General features: G+C 52.2%; 1 protein-coding gene across 2 annotated transcripts in view; it reads right to left on the bottom strand.

Annotated features, from left to right (window-relative positions):
- LOC142188589 (ras-related protein Rab-37-like) overlaps positions 1–26164 on the bottom strand; it is a 69493-nt gene that overhangs the window by 15075 nt on the left and 28254 nt on the right. The window contains exons 2-6 of one of the 2 annotated variants that reach the window (XM_075261880.1): positions 21473–21583; positions 11125–11235; positions 8917–8958; positions 2340–2406; positions 2208–2260 (exon numbers count right to left, since the gene is read on the bottom strand). In XM_075261880.1, coding sequence (XP_075117981.1) covers positions 2208–2260; positions 2340–2406; positions 8917–8958; positions 11125–11235; positions 21473–21583 — 384 coding nt within the window. Of the gene's footprint in view, positions 1–2207; positions 2261–2339; positions 2407–8916; positions 8959–11124; positions 11236–14309; positions 14582–21472; positions 21584–26164 lie in introns of those variants that run through there. The other variant, XM_075261881.1, reaches the window with a different exon arrangement.

The following is a 26164-nucleotide window of genomic DNA, read 5'->3' as shown; positions in this document are numbered from 1 at the left end:
GAACTTCAAGGAGAGAGGTTCCATTGTTGGCAAAAAGGCTCCAGGGCGCCCAAGAAAGACCAGCAAGCGCCAGGACCGTCTCTTAAAAGTGTTTGAGCTGCGGGATCGGGCTACCAGTAGTGCAGAGCTTGCTCAGGAATGGCAGCAGGCAGGTGTGAGAGCATCTGAACGCACTGTGAGGTGGAGACTCTTGGAGCAAGGCCTGGTCTCAAGGAGGGCAGCAAAGAAGCCACTTCTCTCCAGAAAAAACATCAGGGACAGACTGATATTCTGCAGAAGGTCCAGGGAGTGACTGCTGAGGACTGGGGGAAAGTCATTTTCTCTGATGAATCCCCTTTTCGATTGTTTGGGACATCTGGAGAACAGCTTATTGGGAGAAGAGGAGGTGAGCGCTACCACCAGTCTGGTCTCATGCCAACTGTAAAGCATCCTGAAACCATTCATGTGTGGGGTGGCTTCTCCGCCAAGGGAATCGGCTCTCTCACAGTCTGGCCTAAAAATACAGCCATGAATAAAGAATGGGACCAGAATGTCCTCCAAGATCAACTTCTCCCAACCGTCCAAGAGCAGTTTGGCCACCAACAATGCCTTCTCCAGCATGATGGAGCACCTTGCCATAAAGCAAAGGGGAGAACTAAATGGCTCAGGGAACAAAACAGAGAGATTTTGGGTCCATGGCCTGGAAACTCCCCAGATCTTAATCCCATTGAGAACTTGTGGTCAATCATCAAGAGACGGGTGGACAAACAAAATCCTACAAATTCGGACAAAATGCAAGCATTGATTGTGCAAGAATGGACGGCTATCAGTCAGGATTTGGTCCAGAAGGTGATTGAGAGCTGCCAGGGAGAATTGCAGAGGTCCTGAAGAAGAAGAAGGGGCAACACTGCAAATATTACACCGCTGCAGTAACTCCTTCTAACTGTCACTATAAGCTTTTATTACTCAGAATATGATTGCAATTCTATTTCTGTATGTGATAAAAACATCTGACAAACACCCAGAAACCAGAGGGAGCAGATCATGTGACAAGAGGAGATTTGTGGCAGTCTCAGAACTTTTGGCCATGACTGTATATATAGTGTGTGTGTATATAGTGTGTGTGTATATAGTGTGTGTGTATATAGTGTGTGTGTATATAGTGTGTGTGTATATAGTGTGTGTGTATATAGTGTGTGTGTATATAGTGTGTGTGTATATAGTGTGTGTGTATATAGTGTGTGTGTATATAGTGTGTGTGTATATAGTGTGTGTGTATATAGTGTGTGTGTATATAGTGTGTGTGTATATAGTGTGTGTGTATATAGTGTGTGTATATATAGTGTGTGTATATATAGTGTGTGTATATATAGTGTGTGTATATATAGTGTGTGTATATATAGTGTGTGTGTATATAGTGTGTGTGTATATAGTGTGTGTGTATATAGTGTGTGTATATAGTGTGTGTATATATAGTGTGTGTGTATATATAGTGTGTGTGTATATATAGTGTGTGTATATAGTGTGTGTGTATATAGTGTGTGTATATAGTGTGTGTGTATATATAGTGTGTGTGTATATATAGTGTGTGTATATAATGTGTGTGTATATAGTGTGTATATATAGTGTGTGTATATATAGTGTGTGTATATATAGTGTGTGTGTATAGTGTGTGTGTATAGTGTGTGTATATATAGTGTGTGTATATATAGTGTGTGTATATATAGTGTGTGTATAGTGTGTGTGTATACAGTGTATATATCTATATAGGGAGGTATTACTGGGTCCACGTGAGGCTTGTCCAGATATTTTTGCCTTGTTTTCGGCTGCGCTCAGGACGGCACCTACAAAGAGCGTCTCTTATCTTGGAGGACCCGGCAGGTCCTTGTAGTCCATGTACAGCCCATTCATCCATCTCTCAGCATGTAATACCAGGTTTTCCCTGTAGGGGCGCTGGAGGCAAATCTCACTAACACAATTCTACAGCCAGAGTCCAAAGTGCAGGACAAGAGACTCTGAGAACAAGTACATAGAGTGTGCCGAGCGACAGGAAGGCTTACAGAGCACCGCAGAGACGGGGGGCCCGGTGACAGAGACAAGGGGGGGGACCCAGCAACAGAAACAAGGGGGGGCCCCACCAATAGAGAGAGGGGTGGGGTGACCGCCACCGGAGACGGGGGGGGGAACGACTGCCGACAGATTGAGCTTTTGATCATTCCGTTACGTACTCTGATGTTGTCAAATGAGGTCTTGCTGGTGATGTCATACAACAGGAGCAGAGCTGGGGGTGTTGAGAAGAGTTAGCAGCACCATCCATGTACCCCCCCTCCCCCCACAATCCCACCCGTAACCTCACCTACCCTGAGCATCCCTGTAATAAGCGTGGGTGACGCTCCGAAATCGCTCCTGACCAGCCGTGTCCCAGATCTGCAGGATGGAAAATATTAAAGGGTTAATGATCTTTCTATGGTCTTCACAGGCGTCAGTCGGACCATAGGGGGCGCTGCTGTCACCAGGGTAACCGGGGGTCCCAATGCAACAAGCCACACCCACCATGGAGATTCGCCTGCATTCCAAACATGACAATGAGTGCCAATGGTGGGGACAGTATGGGGGGGGGGGGGGGGTGACACTCGCTGAGCCTGCGGGGACATAGTAAGATGTGGCCGGGGTCACTGGGACAGTAATGTGTGAATGCCAATAAGGAAGAACAAAGGTGATTGTGGTGCAGTAGTGCAAGGCTCGGGGCTCTACAGTAACATCCACCGGCCACTACTTCAGTAACATCACCCGGCCACCGGCTACTACCTCAGTAACATCTCCCCGCTACCGGCCACTGCGTCAGTAACATTGCCCCGGCCACTACGTCAGTAACATCTCCCCGGCCACCGGCTACTACCTCAGTAACATCTCCCTGGTACCGGCCACTACGTCAGTAACATTGCCCCGGCCACTACTTCAGTAACATCTCCCCGGTACCGACCACTGCGTCAGTATCATTGCCCCCGCCACTACGTCAGTAACATCTCCCCGGCCACCGGCCAGTACCTCAGTAACATCTCCCGGCCACTACTTCAGTAACATCTCCCCAGGCACCGGCCACTACATCAGTAACATCTCCCCGGCCACTACATCAGTAACATCTCCCCAGGCACCGGCCACTACATCAGTAACATTGCCCCGGCCACTACGTCAGTAACATCTCCCCGGCCACCGGCTACTACCTCAGTAACATCTCCCTGGTACCGGCCACTACGTCAATAACATCTCCCCGGTACCGGCCACTGCGTCAGTAACATTGCCCCGGCCACCGGCCAGTACCTCAGTAACATCTCCCGGCCACTACTTCAGTAACATCTCCCCAGGCACCGGCCACTACATCAGTAACATCTCCCCGGCCACTACATCAGTAATATCTCCCCGGCCACTACATCAGTAACGTCTCCCCGGCCACTGGCCACTACGTCAGTAACATCTCCCCGACCACCGGCCACTACGTCAGTAACATCCCCCAGCCACTACATCAGTAACATCGCCCCAGGCACCGGCCACTACATCAGTAACATCACCCCGGCCACCGGCCACTACGTCAGTAACATCTCCCCGGCCACTACATCAGTAACATCTCCCCGGCCACCGGCCACTACGTCAGTAACATCCCCCGGCCACTACGTCAGTAACATCTCCCCGGCCACTACATCAGTAACATCTCCCCGGCCACCGGCCACTACGTCAGTAACATCCCCCGGCCACTACATCAGTAACATCGCCCCGGGCACCGGCCACTACATCAGTAACATCTCTCCGGCCAATACATCAGTAACATCTCTCCGGCCACCACATCAGTAACATCGCCCCAGGCACCGTCCACTACGTCAGTAACATCTCTCCGGCCAATACATCAGTAACATCTCCCCAGGCACCGGCCACTACGTCAGTAACATCTCTCCGGCCACCACATCAGTAACATCTCCCCAGGCACCGGCCACTACGTCAGTAACATCTCCCCGGCCAACGGCCACTACATCAGTAACATCTCCCCGGCCACCGGTCACTACATCAGTAACATCTCCCCGGCCACTACGTCAGTAACATCTCCCTGGCCACCGGCCACTGCGTCAATAGCATTGCCCCGGCCACTATATTAGTAACATCACCCGGCCACCGGCCACTACTTCAGTAACATCTCCTGGCCACCGGCCACTATGTCAGTAACATCACCCCGGCCACCGGCCACTACGTCAGTAACATCTCCCCGGCCAACGGCCACTACATCAGTAACATCTCCCCGGCCACCGGTCACTACATCAGTAACATCTCCCCGGCCACTACGTCAGTAACATCTCCCTGGCCACCGGCCACTGCGTCAATAGCATTGCCCCGGCCACTATATTAGTAACATCACCCGGCCACCGGCCACTACTTCAGTAACATCTCCTGGCCACCGGCCACTATGTCAGTAACATCACCCCGGCCACCGGCCACTACGTCAGTAACATCTCCCCGGCCACTGGTCACTACATCAGTAACATTTCCCCAGGCACCGGCCACTACGTCAGTAACATCTCCCCGGCCACTACATCAGTAACATCTCCCCGGCCACTACATCAGTAACATCGCCCCGGGCACCGGCCACTACATCAGTAACATCTCCCCGGCCACTACATCAGTAACATCGCCCCAGGCACCGGCCACCACATCAGTAACATCTCCCCAGCCACCGGCCACTACATCAGTAACATCTCCCCGGCCACTACATCAGTAACATCTCCCCAGCCACCGGTCACCACGTCAGTAACATTTCCCCAGGCACCGGCCACTACGTCAGTAACATCTCCCCGGCCACTACATCAGTAACATCGCCCCGGGCACCGGCCACCACATCAGTAACATCTCCCCGGCCACTACATCAGTAACATCTCCCCGGCTACTACATCAGTAACATCTCCCCGGCCACTACATCAGTAACATCTCCCCAGCCACCGGTCACTACATCAGTAACATTTCCCCAGCCACCGGTCACTACATCAGTAACATCGCCCCAGGCACCGGCCACCACATCAGTAACATCTCCCCGGCCACCACATCAGTAACATCTCCCTGGCCACTACATCAGTAACATCTCCCCGGCCACTACATCAGTAACATCTCCCCGGCCACTACATCAGTAACATCTCCCCGGCCACTACATCAGTAACATCTCCCCGGCCACTACATCAGTAACATCTCCCCGGCCACTACATCAGTAACATCTCCCCGGCCACTACATCAGTAACATCTCCCCGGCCACTACATCAGTAACATCTCCCCGGCCACTACATCAGTAACATCTCCCCGGCCACTACATCAGTAACTTCGCCCCAGGCACTGGCCACCACATCAGTAACATCTCCCCGGCCAACGGCCACTACATCAGTAACATCTCCCGGCCACTACATCAGTAACATCGCCCCAGGCACCGGCCACTACATCAGTAACATCTCCCCGGCCACTACATCAGTAACATCGCCCCAGGCACCGGCCACTACATCAGTAACATCTCCCCGACCACTACATCAGTAACATCTCCCCGGCCACTACGTCAGTAACATCTCCCTGGCCACCGGCCACTGTGTCAGTAGCATTGCCCCGGCCACCGGCCACTATGTTAGTAACATCACCCGGCCACCGGCCACTACTTCAGTAACATCTCCTGGCCACCGGCCACTATGTCAGTAACATCACCCCGGCCACCGGCCACTACGTCAGTAACATCTCCCCGGCCACCGGTCACTACGTCAGTAACATTTCCCCAGGCACCGGCCACTACGTCAGTAACATCTCCCCGGCCACTACATCAGTAACATCGCCCCGGCCACTACATCAGTAACATCGCCCCAGGCACCGGCCACCACATCAGTAACATCTCCCCGGCCACTACATCAGTAACATCTCCCCGGCCACTACATCAGTAACATCTCCCCGGCCACTACATCAGTAACATCTCCCCGGCCACCGGTCACTACGTCAGTAACATTTCCCCAGGCACCGGCCACTACGTCAGTAACATCTCCCCGGCCACTACATCAGTAACATCTCCCCGGCCACTACATCAGTAACATCTCCCCGGCCACTACATCAGTAACATCGCCCCAGGCACCGGCCACTACATCAGTAACATCTCCCCGGCCACTACATCAGTAACATCGCCCCAGGCACCGGCCACTACATCAGTAACATCTCCCCGGCCACTACATCAGTAACATCTCCCCGGCCACTACATCAGTAACATCTCCCCGGCCACTACATCAGTAACATCTCCCCGGCCACTACATCAGTAACATCTCCCCGGCCACTACATCAGTAACATCTCCCCGGCCACTACATCAGTAACATCTCCCCGACCACTACATCAGTAACATCTCCCCGACCACTACATCAGTAACATCTCCCCGACCACTACATCAGTAACATCTCCCCGACCACTACATCAGTAACATCTCCCCGGCCACTACATCAGTAACATCGCCCCAGGCCACTACATCAGTAACATCGCCCCAGGCACCGGCCACTACATCAGTAACATCTCCCCGGCCACCGGCCACTACATCAGTAACATCTCCCCGGCCACCGGCCACTACATCAGTAACATCTCCCCAGGCACCGGCCACTACGTCAGTAACATCGCCCCAGGCACCGGCCACTACGTCAGTAACATCTCCCCGGCCACCACATCAGTAACATCTCCCCGACCACTACATCAGTAACATCTCCCGGCCACTACATCAGTAACATCTCCCAGCCACTACATCAGTAACATCTCCCCGGCCACTACATCAGTAACATCGCCCCAGGCACCGGCCACTACATCAGTAACATCTCCCCGGCCACTACGTCAGTAACATCTCCCCGGCCACTACGTCAGTAACATCTCCCCGGCCACCGGTCACTACATCAGTAACATTTCCCCAGGCACCGGCCACTACATCAGTAACATCGCCCCGGGCACCGGCCACTACATCAGTAACATCTCCCCGGCCACTACATCAGTAACATCGCCCCAGGCACCGGCCACTACATCAGTAACATCTCCCCGGCCACCGGCCACTACATCAGTAACATCTCCCCAGGCACCGGCCACTACGTCAGTAACATCGCCCCAGGCACCGGCCACTACGTCAGTAACATCTCCCCGGCCACCACATCAGTAACATCTCCCCGACCACTACATCAGTAACATCTCCCGGCCACTACATCAGTAACATCTCCCGGCCACTACATCAGTAACATCTCCCCGGCCACTACATCAGTAACATCGCCCCAGGCACCGGCCACTACATCAGTAACATCTCCCGGCCACTACATCAGTAACATCTCCCCGGCTACTACATCAGTAACATCGCCCCAGGCACCGGCCACTACATCAGTAACATCTCCCCGGCCACTACGTCAGTAACATCTCCCCGGCCACTACGTCAGTAACATCTCCCCGGCCACCGGTCACTACATCAGTAACATTTCCCCAGGCACCGGTCACTACATCAGTAACATCTCCCCGGCCACTACGTCAGTAACATCTCCCCGGCCACTACGTCAGTAACATCTCCCCGGCCACTACATCAGTAACATCTCTCCGGCTACTACATCAGTAACATCGCCCCGGGCACTACGTCAGTAACATCTCCCCGGTCACCGGCCACTACATCAGTAACATCTCCCCGGCCACTACATCAGTAACATCTCTCCGGCCACTACATCAGTAACATCGCCCCGGGCACCGGCCACTACATCAGTAACATCTCCCCGGCCACTACATCAGTAACATCTCTTCGGCCACTACATCAGTAACATCGCCCCGGGCACCGGCCACTACGTCAGTAACATCTCCCCGGCCACTACATCAGTAACATCTCCCCGGCCACCGGCCACTACATCAGTAACATCTTCCCGGCCACTACATCAGTAACATCTCTCCGGCCACTACATCAGTAACATCGCCCCGGGCACCGGCCACTACATCAGTAACATCTCCCCGGCCACTACATCAGTAACATCTCTCCGGCCACTACATCAGTAACATCGCCCCGGGCACCGGCCACTACATCAGCAACATCTCCCCGGCCACTACATCAGTAACATCTCTCCGGCCACTACATCAGTAACATCGCCCGGCCACTACATCAGTAACATCTCCCCAGGCACCGGCCACTACATCAGTAACATCTCCCCGGCCACTACATCAGTAACATCTCCCCGGCCACTACGTCAGTAACATCTCCCCGGCCAATACATCAGTAACATCTCCCCAGGCACTGGCCACTATGTCAGTAATTTCTGTAGCCAGATTGAGTTTGTATTTCTGTAACAATCCTGCCACCTGCTGCCTAGTCAGTGTACTGCAGCCATAATCTGTCCTCGGTACAGGCAGCACATCCCTGGATCCTCGTGTGTGTAAATACGTGGTGTGGTGGTGTATACATGTATATACTCATCGACTACCATATCCTGCAGTCAGTGTGACCAGAGACAGCGCTACAGAGCCGGACGGAGACTGGTGAGCTAGAACCAATCAGAGGGGAACGGAGCGACGTTGCGCCTGCCAGAGACTAGTGAGCTAGAACCAATCAGAGGTAACGGAGCGACGTTGCGCCTGCCAGAGACTAGTGAGCTAGAACCAATCAGAGGTAACGGAGCGACGTTGCGCCTGCCAGAGACTGGTGAGCTAGAACCAGTCATATAGATGAATGGAGTGAAGTTGTGCTGCCGCTTATACAGGAACGTCATGTGACCCCACAGAGGGCAATAACTTGCTCCGGCTACCATACGAGATAACATTAGTAATACGGCTACAGATCTGTATACTGGGCTGTAGGGGACCCGAGGAGTCACTCCAGGGGGCGTGAGGGGTCAGTGTCAAATGCTTCTCCAAATCACAGACAATCCTCCTCATCCTCGTACCTGCAGCTTCACCTTCAGGCCGTCCACGCTCACCACTTTATTCTGCAGAGAAGAGATGGAGATAGTGAGGAGCAGCCACGTATAGTCCGTATATGTCACGTGGCAGGGTATACAGTACATACAGCTCAGTACCCTATGTCTACCCTATACATAGAGCTCAGTACCCTATGTCCACCCTATATATCCAGCTCAGTACCCTATGTCCACCCTATATATCCAGCTCAGTACCCTATGTCCACCCTATATATCCAGCTCAGTACCCTATGTCCACCCTATATATCCAGCTCAGTACCCTATGTCCACCCTATATATCCAGCTCAGTACCCTATGTCCACCCTATACATAGAGCTCAGTACCCTATGTCCACCCTATACATACAGCTCAGTACCCTATGTCCACCCTATACATAGAGCTCAGTACCCTATGTCCACCCTATACATAGAGCTCAGTACCCTATGTCCACCCTATATATCCAGCTCAGTACCCTATGTCCACCCTATACCTAGAGCTCAGTACCCTATGTCCACCCTATACATACAGCTCAGTACCCTATGTCCTCCCTATATATCCAGCTCAGCACCCTATGTCCACCCTATACATAGAGCTCAGTACCCTATGTCCTCCCTATACATAGAGCTCAGTACCCTATGTCCTCCCTATATATCCAGCTCAGTACCCTATGTCCACCCTATACATAGAGCTCAGTACCCTATGTCCACCCTATATATCCAGCTCAGTACCCTATGTCCTCCCTATATATCCAGCTCAGCACCCTATGTCCACCCTATACATAGAGCTCAGTACCCTATGTCCACCCTATACATAGAGCTCAGTACCCTATGTCCTCCCTATATATCCAGCTCAGCACCCTATGTCCACCCTATATATCCAGCTCAGTACCCTATGTCCACCCTATAAATCCAGCTCAGTACCCTATGTCCACCCTATATATCCAGCTCAGTACCCTATGTCCACCCTATATATCCAGCTCAGCACCCTATGTCCACCCTATATATCCAGCTCAGCACCCTATGTCCACCCTATATATCCAGCTCAGCACCCTATGTCCTCCCTATATATCCAGCTCAGTACCCTATGTCCACCCTATACCTAGAGCTCAGTACCCTATGTCCACCCTATATATCCAGCTCAGTACCCTATGTCCACCCTATATATCCAGCTCAGCACCCTATGTCCTCCCTATATATCCAGCTCAGTACCCTATGTCCACCCTATACCTAGAGCTCAGTACCCTATGTCCACCCTATACATAGAGCTCAGTACCCTATGTCCACCCTATATATCCAGCTCAGCACCCTATGTCCACCCTATATATCCAGCTCAGTACCCTATGTCCACCCTATATATCCAGCTCAGTACCCTATGTCCACCCTATACCTAGAGCTCAGTACCCTATGTCCACCCTATACATAGAGCTCAGTACCCTATGTCCACCCTATACATAGAGCTCAGTACCCTATGTCCACCCTATATATCCAGCTCAGTACCCTATGTCCACCCTATATATCCAGCTCAGTACCCTATGTCCACCCTATATATCCAGCTCAGTACCCTATGTCCACCCTATATATCCAGCTCAGTACCCTATGTCCACCCTATATATCCAGCTCAGTACCCTATGTCCACCCTATATATCCAGCTCAGCACCCTATACACATATATATATATATATATATATATATATATAGTGCAGAATCGACGTGTGTGTATATAGGGCGCAGCGTCCACGTGTGTATATAGGTCGCTGTATCCGTGTATATATAGGTTGCAGTGATGAATGTGCAGTAGCTGTGCGATGTGACGTGATGTGATGGGGGGGTATATGGAACCTCTATAGGGGGTCTCACCTCCACAAAAATCAGACCTATAGTAAGCGATGGTGCCTAAAGAGCCAGAAAGTGGAATCTGAGGCAGAAGACTGACCCGCGATGTGTGAACAGGCCCCACCCCGGGTGCACCCAACTGCTCATTTGCATACGGGGTAACAGTGGGATTTCGGAGCAGCAGGAAATAACCATCAGTTCTGTCACCGGCCATACAGCAGCGCACGAGGGGTTAAGAAGCGACTGTGCAGGAACAGAGAGAAGAGGAAAAGCCAAAATAACTGGAGAGCGAAGGGTTAAACCGCGGAGACAAGAAAGCCCGAAATACAAGAAACCGCCGCGTGACAGAGGCCAAGACTCTCACCCGAAAATCAATGCCCACGGTCGCCAGGAACGCCCCCGAGAGGAAGGCCCCGTCCTTAAACTGGATGAGGAAGCACGTCTTCCCAACGCCCGAATCTCCGAGGAGCATCACCTGCGAGACAAGCAGAAAGGCGTTACCTGGGCCGCACCCATGACACCGGCGGCACGACCCCAACCGCAAGGAGAACAGCCAAAAATAGCCCCAGTCACCATTAGGGTAACACTGCCCCGCACCTAGATCTATAGGTACAGCACCAATACGGTAACACTGCCCCGCACCTAGATCTATAGGTACAGCACCATTAGGGTAACACTGCCCCGCACCTAGATCTATAGGTACAGCACCATTAGGGTAACACTGCCCCGCACCTAGATCTATAGGTACAGCACCAATACGGTAACACTGCCCCGCACCTAGATCTATAGGTACAGCCCCATTAGGGTAACACTGCCCCGCACCTAGATCTATAGGTACAGCCCCATTAGGGTAACACCGCCAAGCACCTAGATCTATAGGTACAGCACCAATACGGTAACACTGCCCCGCACCTAGATCTATAGGTACAGCACCATTAGGGTAACACTGCCCCGCACCTAGATCTATAGGTACAGCACCATTAGGGTAACACTGCCCCGCACCTAGATCTATAGGTACAGCCCCAATACGGTAACACTGCCCCGCACCAAGATCTATAGGTACAGCACCATTAGGGTAACACTGCCCCGCACCTAGATCTATAGGTACAGCACCATTAGGGTAACACTGCCCCGCACCTAGATCTATAGGTACAGCCCCAATACGGTAACACTGCCCCGCACCTAGATCTATAGGTACAGCCCCATTAGGGTAACACTGCCCCGCACCTAGATCTATAGGTACAGCCCCAATACGGTAACACTGCCCCGCACCTAGATCTATAGGTACAGCACCATTAGGGTAACACTGCCCCGCACCTAGATCTATAGGTACAGCCCCATTAGGGTAACACCGCCCCGCACCTAGATCTATAGGTACAGCACCAATACGGTAACACTGCCCCGCACCTAGATCTATAGGTACAGCACCATTAGGGTAACACTGCCCCGCACCTAGATCTATAGGTACAGCCCCAATACGGTAACACTGCCCCGCACCTAGATCTATAGGTACAGCACCATTAGGGTAACACTGCCCCGCACCTAGATCTATAGGTACAGCCCCAATACGGTAACACTGCCCCGCACCTAGATCTATAGGTACAGCACCATTAGGGTAACACTGCCCCGCACCTAGATCTATAGGTACAGCCCCATTAGGGTAACACCGCCCCGCACCTAGATCTATAGGTACAGCACCAATACGGTAACACTGCCCCGCACCTAGATCTATAGGTACAGCACCATTAGGGTAACACCGCCCCGCACCTAGATCTATAGGTACAGCACCATTAGGGTAACACCGCCCCGCACCTAGATCTATAGGTACAGCCCCATTACGGTAACACCGCCCCGCACCTAGATCTATAGGTATAGCCCCATTAGGGTAACACTGCCCCGCACCTAGATCTATAGGTACAGCCCCAATACGGTAACACTGCCCCGCACCTAGATCTATAGGTACAGCCCCAATAGGGTAACACCACCCCGCACCTAGATCTATAGGTACAGCCCCAATACGGTAACACTGCCCCGCACCTAGAGCTATAGGTACAGCCCCAATACGGTAACACTGCCCCGCACCTAGATCTATAGGTACAGCCCCATTAGGGTAACACTGCCCCGCACCTAGCTCTATAGGTACAACCCCAATAGGGTAATACCGCCCCGCACCTAGATCTATAGGTACAGCACCATTAGGGTAACACTGCCCCGCACCTAGATCTATAGGTACAGCACCATTAGGGTAACACCACCCCGCACCTAGATCTATAGGTACAGCACCAATACGGTAACACTGCCCCGCACCTAGATCTATAGGTACAGCCCCAATACGGTAACACTGCCCCGCACCTAGATCTATAGGTACAGCCCCAATAGGGTAACACCGCCCCGCACCTAGATCTATAGGTACAGCCCCAATACGGTAACACTGCCCCGCACCTAGATCTATAGGTACAGCACCATTAGGGTAACACTGCCCCGCACCTAGATCTATAGGTACAGCACCATTAGGGTAACACCACCCCGCACCTAGAGCTATAGGTACAGCACCAATACGGTAACAGTGCCCCGCACCTAGATCTATAGGTACAGCACCATTAGGGTAACACCGCCCCGCACCTAGATCTATAGGTACAGCACCATTAGGGTAACACTGCCCCGCACCTAGATCTATAGGTACAACCCCATTAGGGTAACACTGCCCCGCACCTAGATCTATAGGTACAGCACCAATACGGTAACACTGCCCCGCACCTAGATCTATAGGTACAGCTCCAATAGGGTAACACCGCCCCGCACCAAGATCTATAGGTACAGCCCCATTAGGGTAACACCACCTGCTACACACATACATCACACCTGGTTCTATAGGTCTCTGATGACGTCACACCTGGTTCTATAGGTCTCTGATGACGTCACACCTGGTTCTGTAGGTCTCTGATGACATCACACATAGTTCTATAGGGCTCTGATGACATCACACATGGTTCTATAGGGCTCTGATGACATCACACATAGTTCTATAGGGCTCTGATGACATCACACATAGTTCTATAGGGCTCTGATGACATCACACATGGTTCTATAGGGCTCTGATGACATCACACATAGTTCTATAGGGCTCTGATGACATCACACATGGTTCTATAGGGCTCTGATGACGTCACACCTGGTTCTATAGGTCTCTGATGACGTCACACCTGGTTCTATAGGTCTCTGATGACGTCACACCTGGTTCTATAGGTCTCTGATGACGTCACACCTGGTTCTATAGGTCTCTGATGACGTCACACCTGGTTCTATAGGGCTCTGATGACATCACACCTGGTTCTATAGGTCTCTGATGACGTCACACCTGGTTCTATAGGTCTCTGATGACATGACACATAGTTCTATAGGGCTCTGATGACATGACAAGTATTACAGGTGACACGTGACTCTCCGCCACATCACGGACCGCTCAGTCCGTCTCACCAGTAACCCCCTCTGTGCCGGTGCTCGGCGGTAACGGACAGGTGCGGACCCCTCACTCCCGCTATACGGCACCTTGTACGTCAGGTCGAAGATGCAGCTCTGGCAGCGGCTCACTTTCCGGCAGCCCAGCCCGGCACACAAATCTCCATTCAGCATCCCCGACATCGCGACAGGAGCGAGAACCGACACCGGAGGCGAGGGGCGTGTCCTGTACATACCGCGCCCACATCCTTAATACTCCCCGCCCACATCCTTACCAGGCACCGCCCACATCCTTACTAGGGACCGCCCACATCCTTATCACCTCCAGTCAGAGACATGCCCCGCCCACTCTGCCATCGTGTCACGCCCAATGTTTGCTGCGTGCGAGCGGCTCCGCCCTCCTGTGTGCACCTGTGGCAGCTCACCTGTACCTGTACCTGACTACTGACACCCCTGCACCTGTACCTGTACCTGACTACTGACACCCCTGCACCTGTACCTGTACCTGACTACTGACAACCGACTACTGACACCCCTGCACCTGTACCTGTACCTGACTACTGACACCCCTGCATCTGTACCTGTACCTGACTACTGACACCCCTGCACCTGTACCTGACTACTGACACCCCTGCACCTGTACCTGTACCTGACTACTGACACCCCTGCACCTGTACCTGTACCTGACTACTGACACCCCTGCACCTGTACCTGACTACTGACACCCCTGCACCTGTACCTGTACCTGACTACTGACACCCCTGCACCTGTACCTGTACCTGACTACTGACACCCCTGCACCTGTACCTGTACCTGACTACTGACAACCGACTACTGACACCCCTGCACCTGTACCTGTACCTGACTACTGACAACCGACTACTGACACCCCTGCACCTGCACCTGTACCTGACTACTGACAACCGACTACTGACACCCCTGCACCTGTACCTGTACCTGACTACTGACAACCGACTACTGACACCCCTGCACCTGTACCTGTACCTGACTACTGACACCCCTGCATCTGTACCTGTACCTGACTACTGACACCCCTGCACCTGTACCTGACTACTGACACCCCTGCACCTGTACCTGTACCTGACTACTGACACCCCTGCACCTGTACCTGTACCTGACTACTGACACCCCTGCACCTGTACCTGTACCTGACTACTGACAACCGACTACTGACACCCCTGCACCTGTACCTGTACCTGACTACTGACAACCGACTACTGACACCCCTGCACCTGTACCTGTACCTGACTACTGACAACCGACTACTGACACCCCTGCACCTGTACCTGTACCTGACTACTGACACCCCTGCACCTGTACCTGTACCTGACTACTGACACCCCTGCACCTGTACCTGTACCTGACTACTGACACCCCTGCACCTGTACCTGTACCTGACTACTGACAACCGACTACTGACACCCCTGCACCTGTACCTGTACCTGACTACTGACAACCGACTACTGACACCCCTGCACCTGTACCTGTACCTGACTACTGACACCCCTGCACCTGTACCTGTACCTGACTACTGACAACCGACTACTGACACCCCTGCACCTGTACCTGTACCTGACTACTGACAACCGACTACTGACACCCCTGCACCTGTATCTGACACCCAGCAGCCCTGCACCTGTACCTGTACCTGACTACTGACACCCAGCAGCCCTGCACCTGTACCTGTACCTGACTACTGACACCCAGCAGCCCTGCACCTGTACCTGTACCTGACTACTGACACCCCTGCACCTGTACCTGTACCTGACTACTGACACCCAGCAGCCCTGCACCTGTACCTGTACCTGACTACTGACACCCCTGCACCTGTACCTGTACCTGACAACCGACTACTGACACCCCTGCACCTGTACCTGTACCTGACTACTGACACCCCTGCACCTGTACCTGTACCTGACAACCGACTACTGACACCCCTGCACCTGTACCTGACTACTGACACCCAGCAGCCCTGCACCTGTACCTGTACCTGACTACTGACACCCAGCAGCCCTGCACCTGTACCTGTACCTGACTACTGACACCCAGCAGCCCTGCACCTGTACCTGTACCTGACTACTGACACCCAGCAGCCCTGCACCTGTACCTGTACCTGACTACTGACACCCAGCAGCCCTGCACCTGTACCTTTACCTGACTACTGACACCCAGCAGCACTGCACCTGTACCTGTACCTGACTACTGACAACCGACTACTGACACCCCTGCACCTGCACCTGTACCTGTACCTGACTACTGACACCCAGCAGCCCTGCACCTGTACCTGTACCTGACTACTGACACCCCTGCACCTGTACCTGTACCTGTACCTGACTACTGACACCCAGCAGCCCTGCACCTGTACCTGACTACTGACACCCCTGCACCTGTACCTGTACCTGACTACTGACACCCAGCAGCCCTGCACCTGTACCTGTACCTGACTACTGACACCCCTGCACCTGTACCTGTACCTGACTACTGACACCCAGCAGCCCTGCACCTGTACCTGTACCTGACTACTGACACCCCTGCACCTGTACCTGTACCTGACAACCGACTACTGACACCCCTGCACCTGTACCTGTACCTGACTACTGACAACCGACTACTGACACCCCTGCACCTGTACCTGTACCTGACTACTGACAACCGACTACTGACACCCCTGCACCTGTACCTGTACCTGTACCTGACTACTGACACCCAGCAGCCCTGCACCTGTACCTGTACCTGAATACTGACACCCAGCAGCCCTGCACCTGTACCTGCACCTGAATACTGACACCCAGCAGCCCTGCACCTGTACCTGTACCTGACTACTGACAACCGACTACTGACACCCCTGTACCTGACTACTGACAACCGACTACTGACACCCCTGTACCTGTACCTGTACCTGAATACTGACAACCGACTACTGACACCCCTGTACCTGACTACTGACAACCGACTACTGACACCCCTGCACCTGTACCTGTACCTGACTACTGACAACCGACTACTGACACCCCTGCACCTGTACCTGTACCTGTACCTGACTACTGACACCCAGCAGCCCTGCACCTGTACCTGTACCTGAATACTGACACCCAGCAGCCCTGCACCTGTACCTGCACCTGAATACTGACACCCAGCAGCCCTGCACCTGTACCTGTACCTGACTACTGACAACCGACTACTGACACCCCTGTACCTGACTACTGACAACCGACTACTGACACCCCTGTACCTGTACCTGTACCTGAATACTGACACCCAGCAGCCCTGCACCTGTACCTGTACCTGACTACTGACACCCCTGCACCTGTACCTGACTACTGACAACCGACTACTGACACCCCTGTACCTGACTACTGACAACCGACTACTGACACCCCTGCACCTGTACCTGTACCTGTACCTGAATACTGACACCCAGCAGCCCTGCACCTGTACCTGTACCTGACTACTGACACCCCTGTACCTGTACCTGACTACTGACACCCAGCAGCCCTGCACCTGTACCTGTACCTGACTACTGACACCCCTGTACCTGTACCTGACTACTGACACCCAGCAGCCCTGCACCTGTACCTGTACCTGACTACTGACACCCAGCAGCCCTGCACCTGTACCTGTACCTGAATACTGACACCCAGCAGCCCTGCACCTGTACCTGTACCTGAATACTGACACCCAGCAGCCCTGCACCTGTACCTGTACCTCAATACTGACACCCAGCAGCCCTGCACCTGTACCTGTACCTGACTACTGACACCCAGCAGCCCTGCACCTGTACCTGTACCTCAATACTGACACCCCTGCACCTGTACCTGTACCTGTACCTGAATACTGACACCCAGCAGCCCTGCACCTGTACCTGTACCTCAATACTGACACCCAGCAGCCCTGCACCTGTACCTGTACCTGACTACTGACACCCAGCAGCCCTGCACCTGTACCTGTACCTGACTACTGACAACCGACTACTGACACCCCTGCACCTGTACCTGAGAACTGACACCCAGCAGCCCTGCACCTGTACCGACAACCGACTACTGACAACCGACTACTGACACCCCTGCACCTGTACCTGTACCTGACTACTGACAACCGACTACTGACACCCCTGCACCTGTACCTGAGAACTGACACCCAGCAGCCCTGCACCTGTACCGACAACCGACTACTGACAACCGACTACTGACACCCCTGCACCTGCACCTGAATACTGACAACCGACTACTGACACCCCTGTACCTGTACCTGACTACTGACACCCAGCAGCCCTGCACCTGCACCTGTACCTGTACCTGACTACTGACAACCGACTACTGACACCCCTGCACCTGTACCTGAATACTGACAACCGACTACTGACACCCCTGCACCTGTACCTGAATACTGACACCCAGCAGCCCTGCACCTGTACCTGACTACCGACAACCGACTACTGACACCCCTGCACCTGTACCTGAGAACTGACACCCAGCAGCCCTGCACCTGTACCGACAACCGACTACTGACAACCGACTACTGACACCCCTGCACCTGTACCTGAGAACTGACAACCGACTACTGACACCCCTGCACCTGTACCTGAGAACTGACACCCAGCAGCCCTGCACCTGTACCGACAACCGACTACTGACAACCGACTACTGACACCCCTGTACCTGAGAACTGACACCCAGCAGCCCTGCACCTGAATACTGAGAACTGACTACTGACAACCGACTACTGACACCCCTGCACCTGTACTGACTAGCATAATCCGTGGCCGTACTACCTGTCACGGGATGGTTAGAGTCTATACTATAGGCAATGTGTAATATATATTTCATGTGGAATGTATTCTCTAACCTGTTATATACATCAATGTGTAGTTGGCTGATTGGGGTCTAGTGTGTTAGCACATTGTATGCAAATACCTCTAACTAGTGAGGACCAGTGAGGACAATGGGTGGAGATAATCTGATCAGTGTCTCCAAGAAGATGTTGGATGGTGCATTGTCCATAGTAGACAGGGAGTCTGCTCTCCTTGGTATAGGTGAGGGGGGAAGAATCTGTGACTCAGCCCTTCCCCCCCACAGATATAGGTGTAACAGTCTTAGTATATAGTATGTAGCTAGCAGTTAGTATGTGTTAGCCGGCCTGTGCACAGCTCTGCAGAGAGCCAGGATTTAGTTACAGGACCAAGGAGCCAAAGCTATCATTGGATTGTGACTTCTGTGGACTTATTGTTATTACGGTTGATGTGACCGCCGCCGGCTACTAACTTTGTGGATTACAATAAATTGCTGTTGTCTCCCGACCTCTTATGTCCCTGTTGATTCAAGATATAATCCGGAGGAAAGACGTATACTTCAGCTCCGTGACACTACTATATACTAATAGCATAATCCGTGGCCGTACTACTATATAATAATAGCATAATCCGTGGCCATACTACTTTACACTAATAGCATAATCCATGGCCATACTACTATATTCTAATATAATACGTGGCCGTACTACTATATACTATTAGTATAATCGGTGGCCGTACTACTATACACTAATAGCATAATCCGTGGCCGTACTACTATATACTATTAGTATAATCCGTGGCCATACTACTATACACTAATAGCATAATCCATGCCCATACTACTATATACTAATAGTATAATCCGTAGCCATACTACTATATACTAATATTATCTGTGGCCATACTATATACTAATAGCATAATCCATGGTCATACTACTATATACTAATAGCAAACTAATAGCATAATCCGTGGCCATACTACTATACACTAATAGCATAATCCGTGGCCATACTACTATATTCTAATATTATCTGTGGCCATACTACTATATACTAATAGTATAATCCGTGGCCATACTACTATATTCTAATATTATCTGTGGCCATACTACTATATACTAATAGTATAATCTGTGGCCATACTGCTATATACTAATCGCATAATCCGTGGTCATACTACTATATACTAATAGTATAATCCGTGGCCGTACTACTATATACTAATAGTATAATCCGTGGCCGTACTACTATATTCTAATATAATCTGTGGCCATACTACTATATTTTAATATAATCTGTGGCCATACTACTATATACTAATAGCATAATCCGTGGCCATACTACTATATACTAATAGTATAATCCGTGGCCATACTACTATATACTAATAGTATAAACTATAAACTAATAGTATAATCTGTGACCATATCCCTATATACTAATAGCATAATCCGTGGCCGTACTACTATATACTAATAGCATAATCTGTGGCTCTACTACTATATACTAATAGCATAATCCGTGGTTGTACTACAAAATACTAATATAATCTGTATCCCTACTACTATATACTAATAGCATAATCCGTGGCCGTACTACTATATACTATTAGTATAATCCATGGCCGTACTACTATACACTAATAGCATAATCCGTGGCCGTACTACTATATAATAATAGCTAAATCTGTGTTCGTATTATTATATACTAATAGCATAATCCGTGGCCGTACTACTATACACTAATAGCATAATCTGTGGCCGTACTACTATATACTATTAGTATAATCCGTGGCCATACTACTATACACTAATAGCATAATCCGTGGCTGTACTACTATATAATAATAGCATAATCTGTGTTCGTATTATTATATACTAATAGCATAATCTGTGGCCGTACTACTATATACTAATAGCATAATCCGTGGCCGTACTACTATACACTAATAGCATAATCCGTGGCCGTACTACTATATACTATTAGTATAATCCGTGGCCGTACTACTATATACTAATAGCATAATCCGTGGCCGTACTACTATATACTATTAGTATAATCCGTGGCCGTACTACTATATACTAATAGCATAATCCGTGGCCGTACTACTGTACACTAATAGCATAATCCGTGGCCGTACTACTATATACTATTAGTATAATCCGTGGCCATACTACTATACACTAATAGCATAATCCGTGGCTGTACTACTATATAATAATAGCATAATCTGTGTTCGTATTATTATATACTAATCTGTGTCCTTACTACTATATACTAACAGCATAATCTGTGGCCGTTTTACTATATACTAATAGTATCATCCGTGGCCGTACTACTATATAGTAATAGCTTAATCTGTGGCCGTACTAATAGTATATTCTGTGGTCGTACTACTATATACTGATAACATAATCTGTGGCCTGCAGGCCCCTTACCGTGAACCCTATGCCCACCGTAGATGTGAACGATCCCGGGATGAATTTGCCCTGGTCAAACTGTACGAGCAGCGACGTCTTCCCCACCGAGCTGTCACCGACCAGAATGGTCTAAGCAAAGGCAGAACCACAAGATACAGATGAGAAGGAGAAATCTACAAGAGAAGGAGCCCGGGGGCCCCGTCATCAGCTACACCAGAGACCCCAGCCCCATCTGTGGCCCCGACATCAGCCACACCTCCTTATAGTTTTGTGGTATAGGGCCCCAACCCTGGAGACCCCAGCCCCATCTGTGGCCCCGACATCAGCCACACCTCCTTATAGTTTTGTGGTATAGGGCCCCAACCCTGGAGACCCCAGCCCCATCTGTGGCCCCGACATCAGCCACACCTCCTTATAGTTTTGTGGTATAGGGCCCCAACCCTGGAGACCCCAGCCCCATCTATGGTCCCGACACCAGCTACCCTGGAGACCCCAGCCCCATCCATGGCTCCAGTCGGCACAGCCTCATGTGAACCTTCTGCTGGTTTGGGGCCCTTTAAAGAGGCTTTATTTGTATAACTAGTAGGAGGAGGCGGCTTCGCACGGGTATATTACATGTTATGTTTGTGTAGTGGCCCCATAAGAATTGCCCAGTTTTGCACTGGTGTATTGTGTATGTGGTTTGTGTGTATGTCCATAAGCGTCATGTGATTATGTGAATCTCATTTTGGATGTCAGTGAAAGACCTGTGATCAGTCGTTATGGATACCTGGAGTAAAGCTGTGTGTATGTGACCTTGTGTAACAGTTTCATCCACAGCGCCCTGCTTCTTTAAAGCTGACATGAAGTAGTGTAGTAAAATGGCTGGGTTGCTATGGAAACCTGGAGTAAAACTCTAATGTGTGGTACGCTGTGCAGAGCTGTGTATCTAATCCTCCGACGTGTGGTATTGTGTGAAGATGCATGTATCTAATCATCTGCCGCTTGGTACTTTGTGATTACACGCGTATCTAATCCTCCAGTGTGTGGTACTGTGTGCAGACACGCATATCTAATCCTTTGGCATTTGGTTCTATGTGCAGGCGCGTGTATCTAACTCTCCCCATGTGGTATTGTGTGCAGACGCGTGTATCTAACTCTCCCCATGTGGTATTGTGTACAGTGGCGCGTATCTAATCCTTTGGCATGTGGTATTGTGTAAAGACATACATATCTAATTCTCCAGAGTGTGGAACTGTGCACAAATGTACATATCTAATCCTTTGGCATGTGTAACTGTGTATAGATGCACGTATCTAATCCTCCAGCATGTGGTACTGTGTGCTGACGTGTGTATCTGATCCTCCGCCGTGTGGTATTGTTTGCAGTGGAGAGTATCTAATCCTCCATTGTGTGGTAGTGTATCTAATTGTGTGTATTGCGTATCTCAATCCTGCAGCATGTGGTATTGTGTAAAGACGTGCGCATTTAATCCTGCGGCATGTGCAACTGTGTATAGACGCACGTATCTAATCCTCTGGCATGTGGTACTATATGTTGAGGTGTGTATCTAATCCCATGACGTGTGGAACTGTGTGCAGACTCGCGTATCTAATCCTCTGGCATATGGGATTGTGTGTAGATGCACATATCTAATCCTGCGGTGTGTGTAACTGTGTGCATTGGCGTGTATCTAATCCTCTGGCATATAGGATTGTGTGTAGATGCACGTATCTAATACTGCGGTGTGTGTAACTGTGTGCATTGGCGTGTATCTAATCCTCTGGTGCGTGGTATTGTGTGAAGATGTGTGTATCTAATCCTCCGGAATGTGGTACTGTGTGGTACTCCGCCCATTCTCATTCATTTTCCATGTGCCCCCACACAGTATAATCCTCCTACAGTCACCTGTACATTATATGTCCCCCATATTGTAATGTTCCCTTCCATCTCTGCCCAAAGTGTCATGCCGTTCTCCCCCCCTTTATCTGCCCCAGTGTCATGCCATTCTCCCCCCTTCATCTGCCCCAGTGTCATGCCGTTCTCCCCCCTTCATCTGCCTCAGTGTCATGCCGTTCTCCCCCCTTCATCTGCCCCAGTGTCATGCCGTTCTCCCCCTCCTTCATCTGCCCCAGTGTCATGCCATTCTCCCCCCTTCATCTGCCCCAGTGTCATGCCGTTCTCCCCCCTTCATCTGCCTCAGTGTCATGCCGTTCTCCCCCCTTCATCTGCCCCAGTGTCATGCCGTTCCCCCCCTTCATCTGCCCCAGTGTCATGCCGTTCTCCCCCCCTTCATCTGCCCCAGTGTCATGCCGTTCTCCCCCCCCTTCATCTGCCCCAGTGTCATGCCGTTCCCCCCCCTTCATCTGCCCCAGTGTCATGCCGTTCTCCCCCCCCTTCATCTTCCCCAGTGTCATGCCATTCTCCCCCCCTTCATCTGCCCCAGTGTCATGCCGTTCTCCCCCCCTTCATCTGCCCCAGTGTCATGCCGTTCCCCCCCTTCATCTGCCCCAGTGTCATGCCGTTCTCCCCCCCTTCATCTGCCCCAGTGTCATGCCGTTCTCCCCCCCCCTTCATCTGCCCCAGTGTCATGCCGTTCCCCCCTTCATCTTCCCCAGTGTCATGCCATTCTCCCCCCCTTCATCTGCCCCAGTGTCATGCCATTCTCCCCCCCTTCATCTGCCCCAGTGTCATGCCGTTCTCCCCCCCTTCATCTGCCCCAGTGTCATGCCGTTCCCCCCTTCATCTGCCCCAGTGTCATGCCGTTCTCCCCCCCTTCATCTGCCCCAGTGTCATGCCGTTCTCCCCCCCCCCTTCATCTGCCCCAGTGTCATGCCGTTCCCCCCCTTCATCTGCCCCAGTGTCATGCCGTTCTCCCCCCCCCCTTCATCTTCCCCAGTGTCATGCCGTTCCCCCCCTTCATCTGCCCCAGTGTCATGCCGTTCTCCCCCCCCTTCATCTGCCCCAGTGTCATGCCGTTCCCCCCCTTCATCTGCCCCAGTGTCATGCCGTTCTCCCCCCCTTCATCTGCCCCAGTGTCATGCCGTTCTCCCCCCCCTTCATCTGCCCCAGTGTCATGCCGTTCCCCCCCTTCATCTGCCCCAGTGTCATGCCGTTCTCCCCCCCTTCATCTGCCCCAGTGTCATGCCGTTCTCCCCCCCTTCATCTGCCCCAGTGTCATGCCGTTCCCCCCCCTTCATCTGCCCCAGTGTCATGCCGTTCTCCCCCCCTTCATCTTCCCCAGTGTCATGCCATTCTCCCCCCCTTCATCTGCCCCAGTGTCATGCTGTTCTCCCCCCCTTCATCTGCCCCAGTGTCATGCCGTTCCCCCCCTTCATCTGCCTCAGTGTCATGCCGTTCTCCCCCCCTTCATCTGCCCCAGTGTCATGCCGTTCTCCCCCCCCTTCATCTGCCCCAGTGTCATGCCGTTCCCCCCCTTCATCTTCCCCAGTGTCATGCCATTCTCCCCCCCTTCATCTGCCCCAGTGTCATGCCGTCCCCCCCCCCTTCATCTGCCCCAGTGTCATGCTGTTCTCCCCCCCTTCATCTGCCCCAGTGTCATGCCATTCTCCCCCCCTTCATCTGCCCCAGTGTCATGCCATTCTCCCCCCCTTCATCTGCCCCAGTGTCATGCCGTTCTCCCCCCCTTCATCTGCCCCAGTGTCATGCCGTTCTCCCCCCCTTCATCAGCCCCAGTGTCATGCCGTTCCCCCCCTTCATCTGCCCCAGTGTCATACAATTCTCCCCCCTTCATCTTCCCCAGTGTCATGCCATTCTCCCCCCCTTCATCTGCCCCAGTGTCATGCCGTTCTCCCCCCCTTCATCTGCCCCAGTGTCATGCCGTTCTCCCCCCCTTCATCTGCCCCAGTGTCATGCCGTTCTCCCCCCCCTTCATCTGCCCCAGTGTCATGCCGTTCTCCCCCCCTTCATCTGCCCCAGTGTCATGCCGTTCCCCCCCTTCATCTGCCCCAGTGTCATGCCGTTCTCCCCCCCCTTCATCTGCCCCAGTGTCATGCCGTTCTCCCCCCCTTCATCTGCCCCAGTGTCATGCCGTTCCCCCCCCTTCATCTGCCCCAGTGTCATGCCGTTCTCCCCCCCCTTCATCTTCCCCAGTGTCATGCCATTCTCCCCCCCTTCATCTGCCCCAGTGTCATGCTGTTCTCCCCCCCTTCATCTGCCCCAGTGTCATGCCGTTCCCCCCCTTCATCTGCCTCAGTGTCATGCCGTTCTCCCCCCCTTCATCTGCCCCAGTGTCATGCCGTTCTCCCCCCCCTTCATCTGCCCCAGTGTCATGCCGTTCCCCCCCTTCATCTTCCCCAGTGTCATGCTGTTCTCTCCCCCCCTTCATCTGCCCCAGTGTCATGCCGTTCTCCCCCCCCTTCATCTGCCCCAGTGTCATGCCGTTCCCCCCCCTTCATCTGCCCCAGTGTCATGCCGTTCTCCCCCCCTTCATCTTCCCCAGTGTCATGCCATTCTCCCCCCCTTCATCTGCCCCAGTGTCATGCTGTTCTCCCCCCCTTCATCTGCCCCAGTGTCATGCCGTTCCCCCCCTTCATCTGCCTCAGTGTCATGCCGTTCTCCCCCCCTTCATCTGCCCCAGTGTCATGCCGTTCTCCCCCCCCCTTCATCTGCCCCAGTGTCATGCCGTTCCCCCCCTTCATCTTCCCCAGTGTCATGCCATTCTCCCCCCCTTCATCTGCCCCAGTGTCATGCCGTCCCCCCCCCCTTCAT

This window comes from Leptodactylus fuscus, unplaced genomic scaffold, assembly GCF_031893055.1.
Source record: "Leptodactylus fuscus isolate aLepFus1 unplaced genomic scaffold, aLepFus1.hap2 HAP2_SCAFFOLD_56, whole genome shotgun sequence".
In the NCBI taxonomy this organism is placed as follows: Eukaryota; Metazoa; Chordata; class Amphibia; order Anura; family Leptodactylidae; genus Leptodactylus; species Leptodactylus fuscus.
This window is presented reverse-complemented; position numbering and strand designations above follow the sequence as displayed.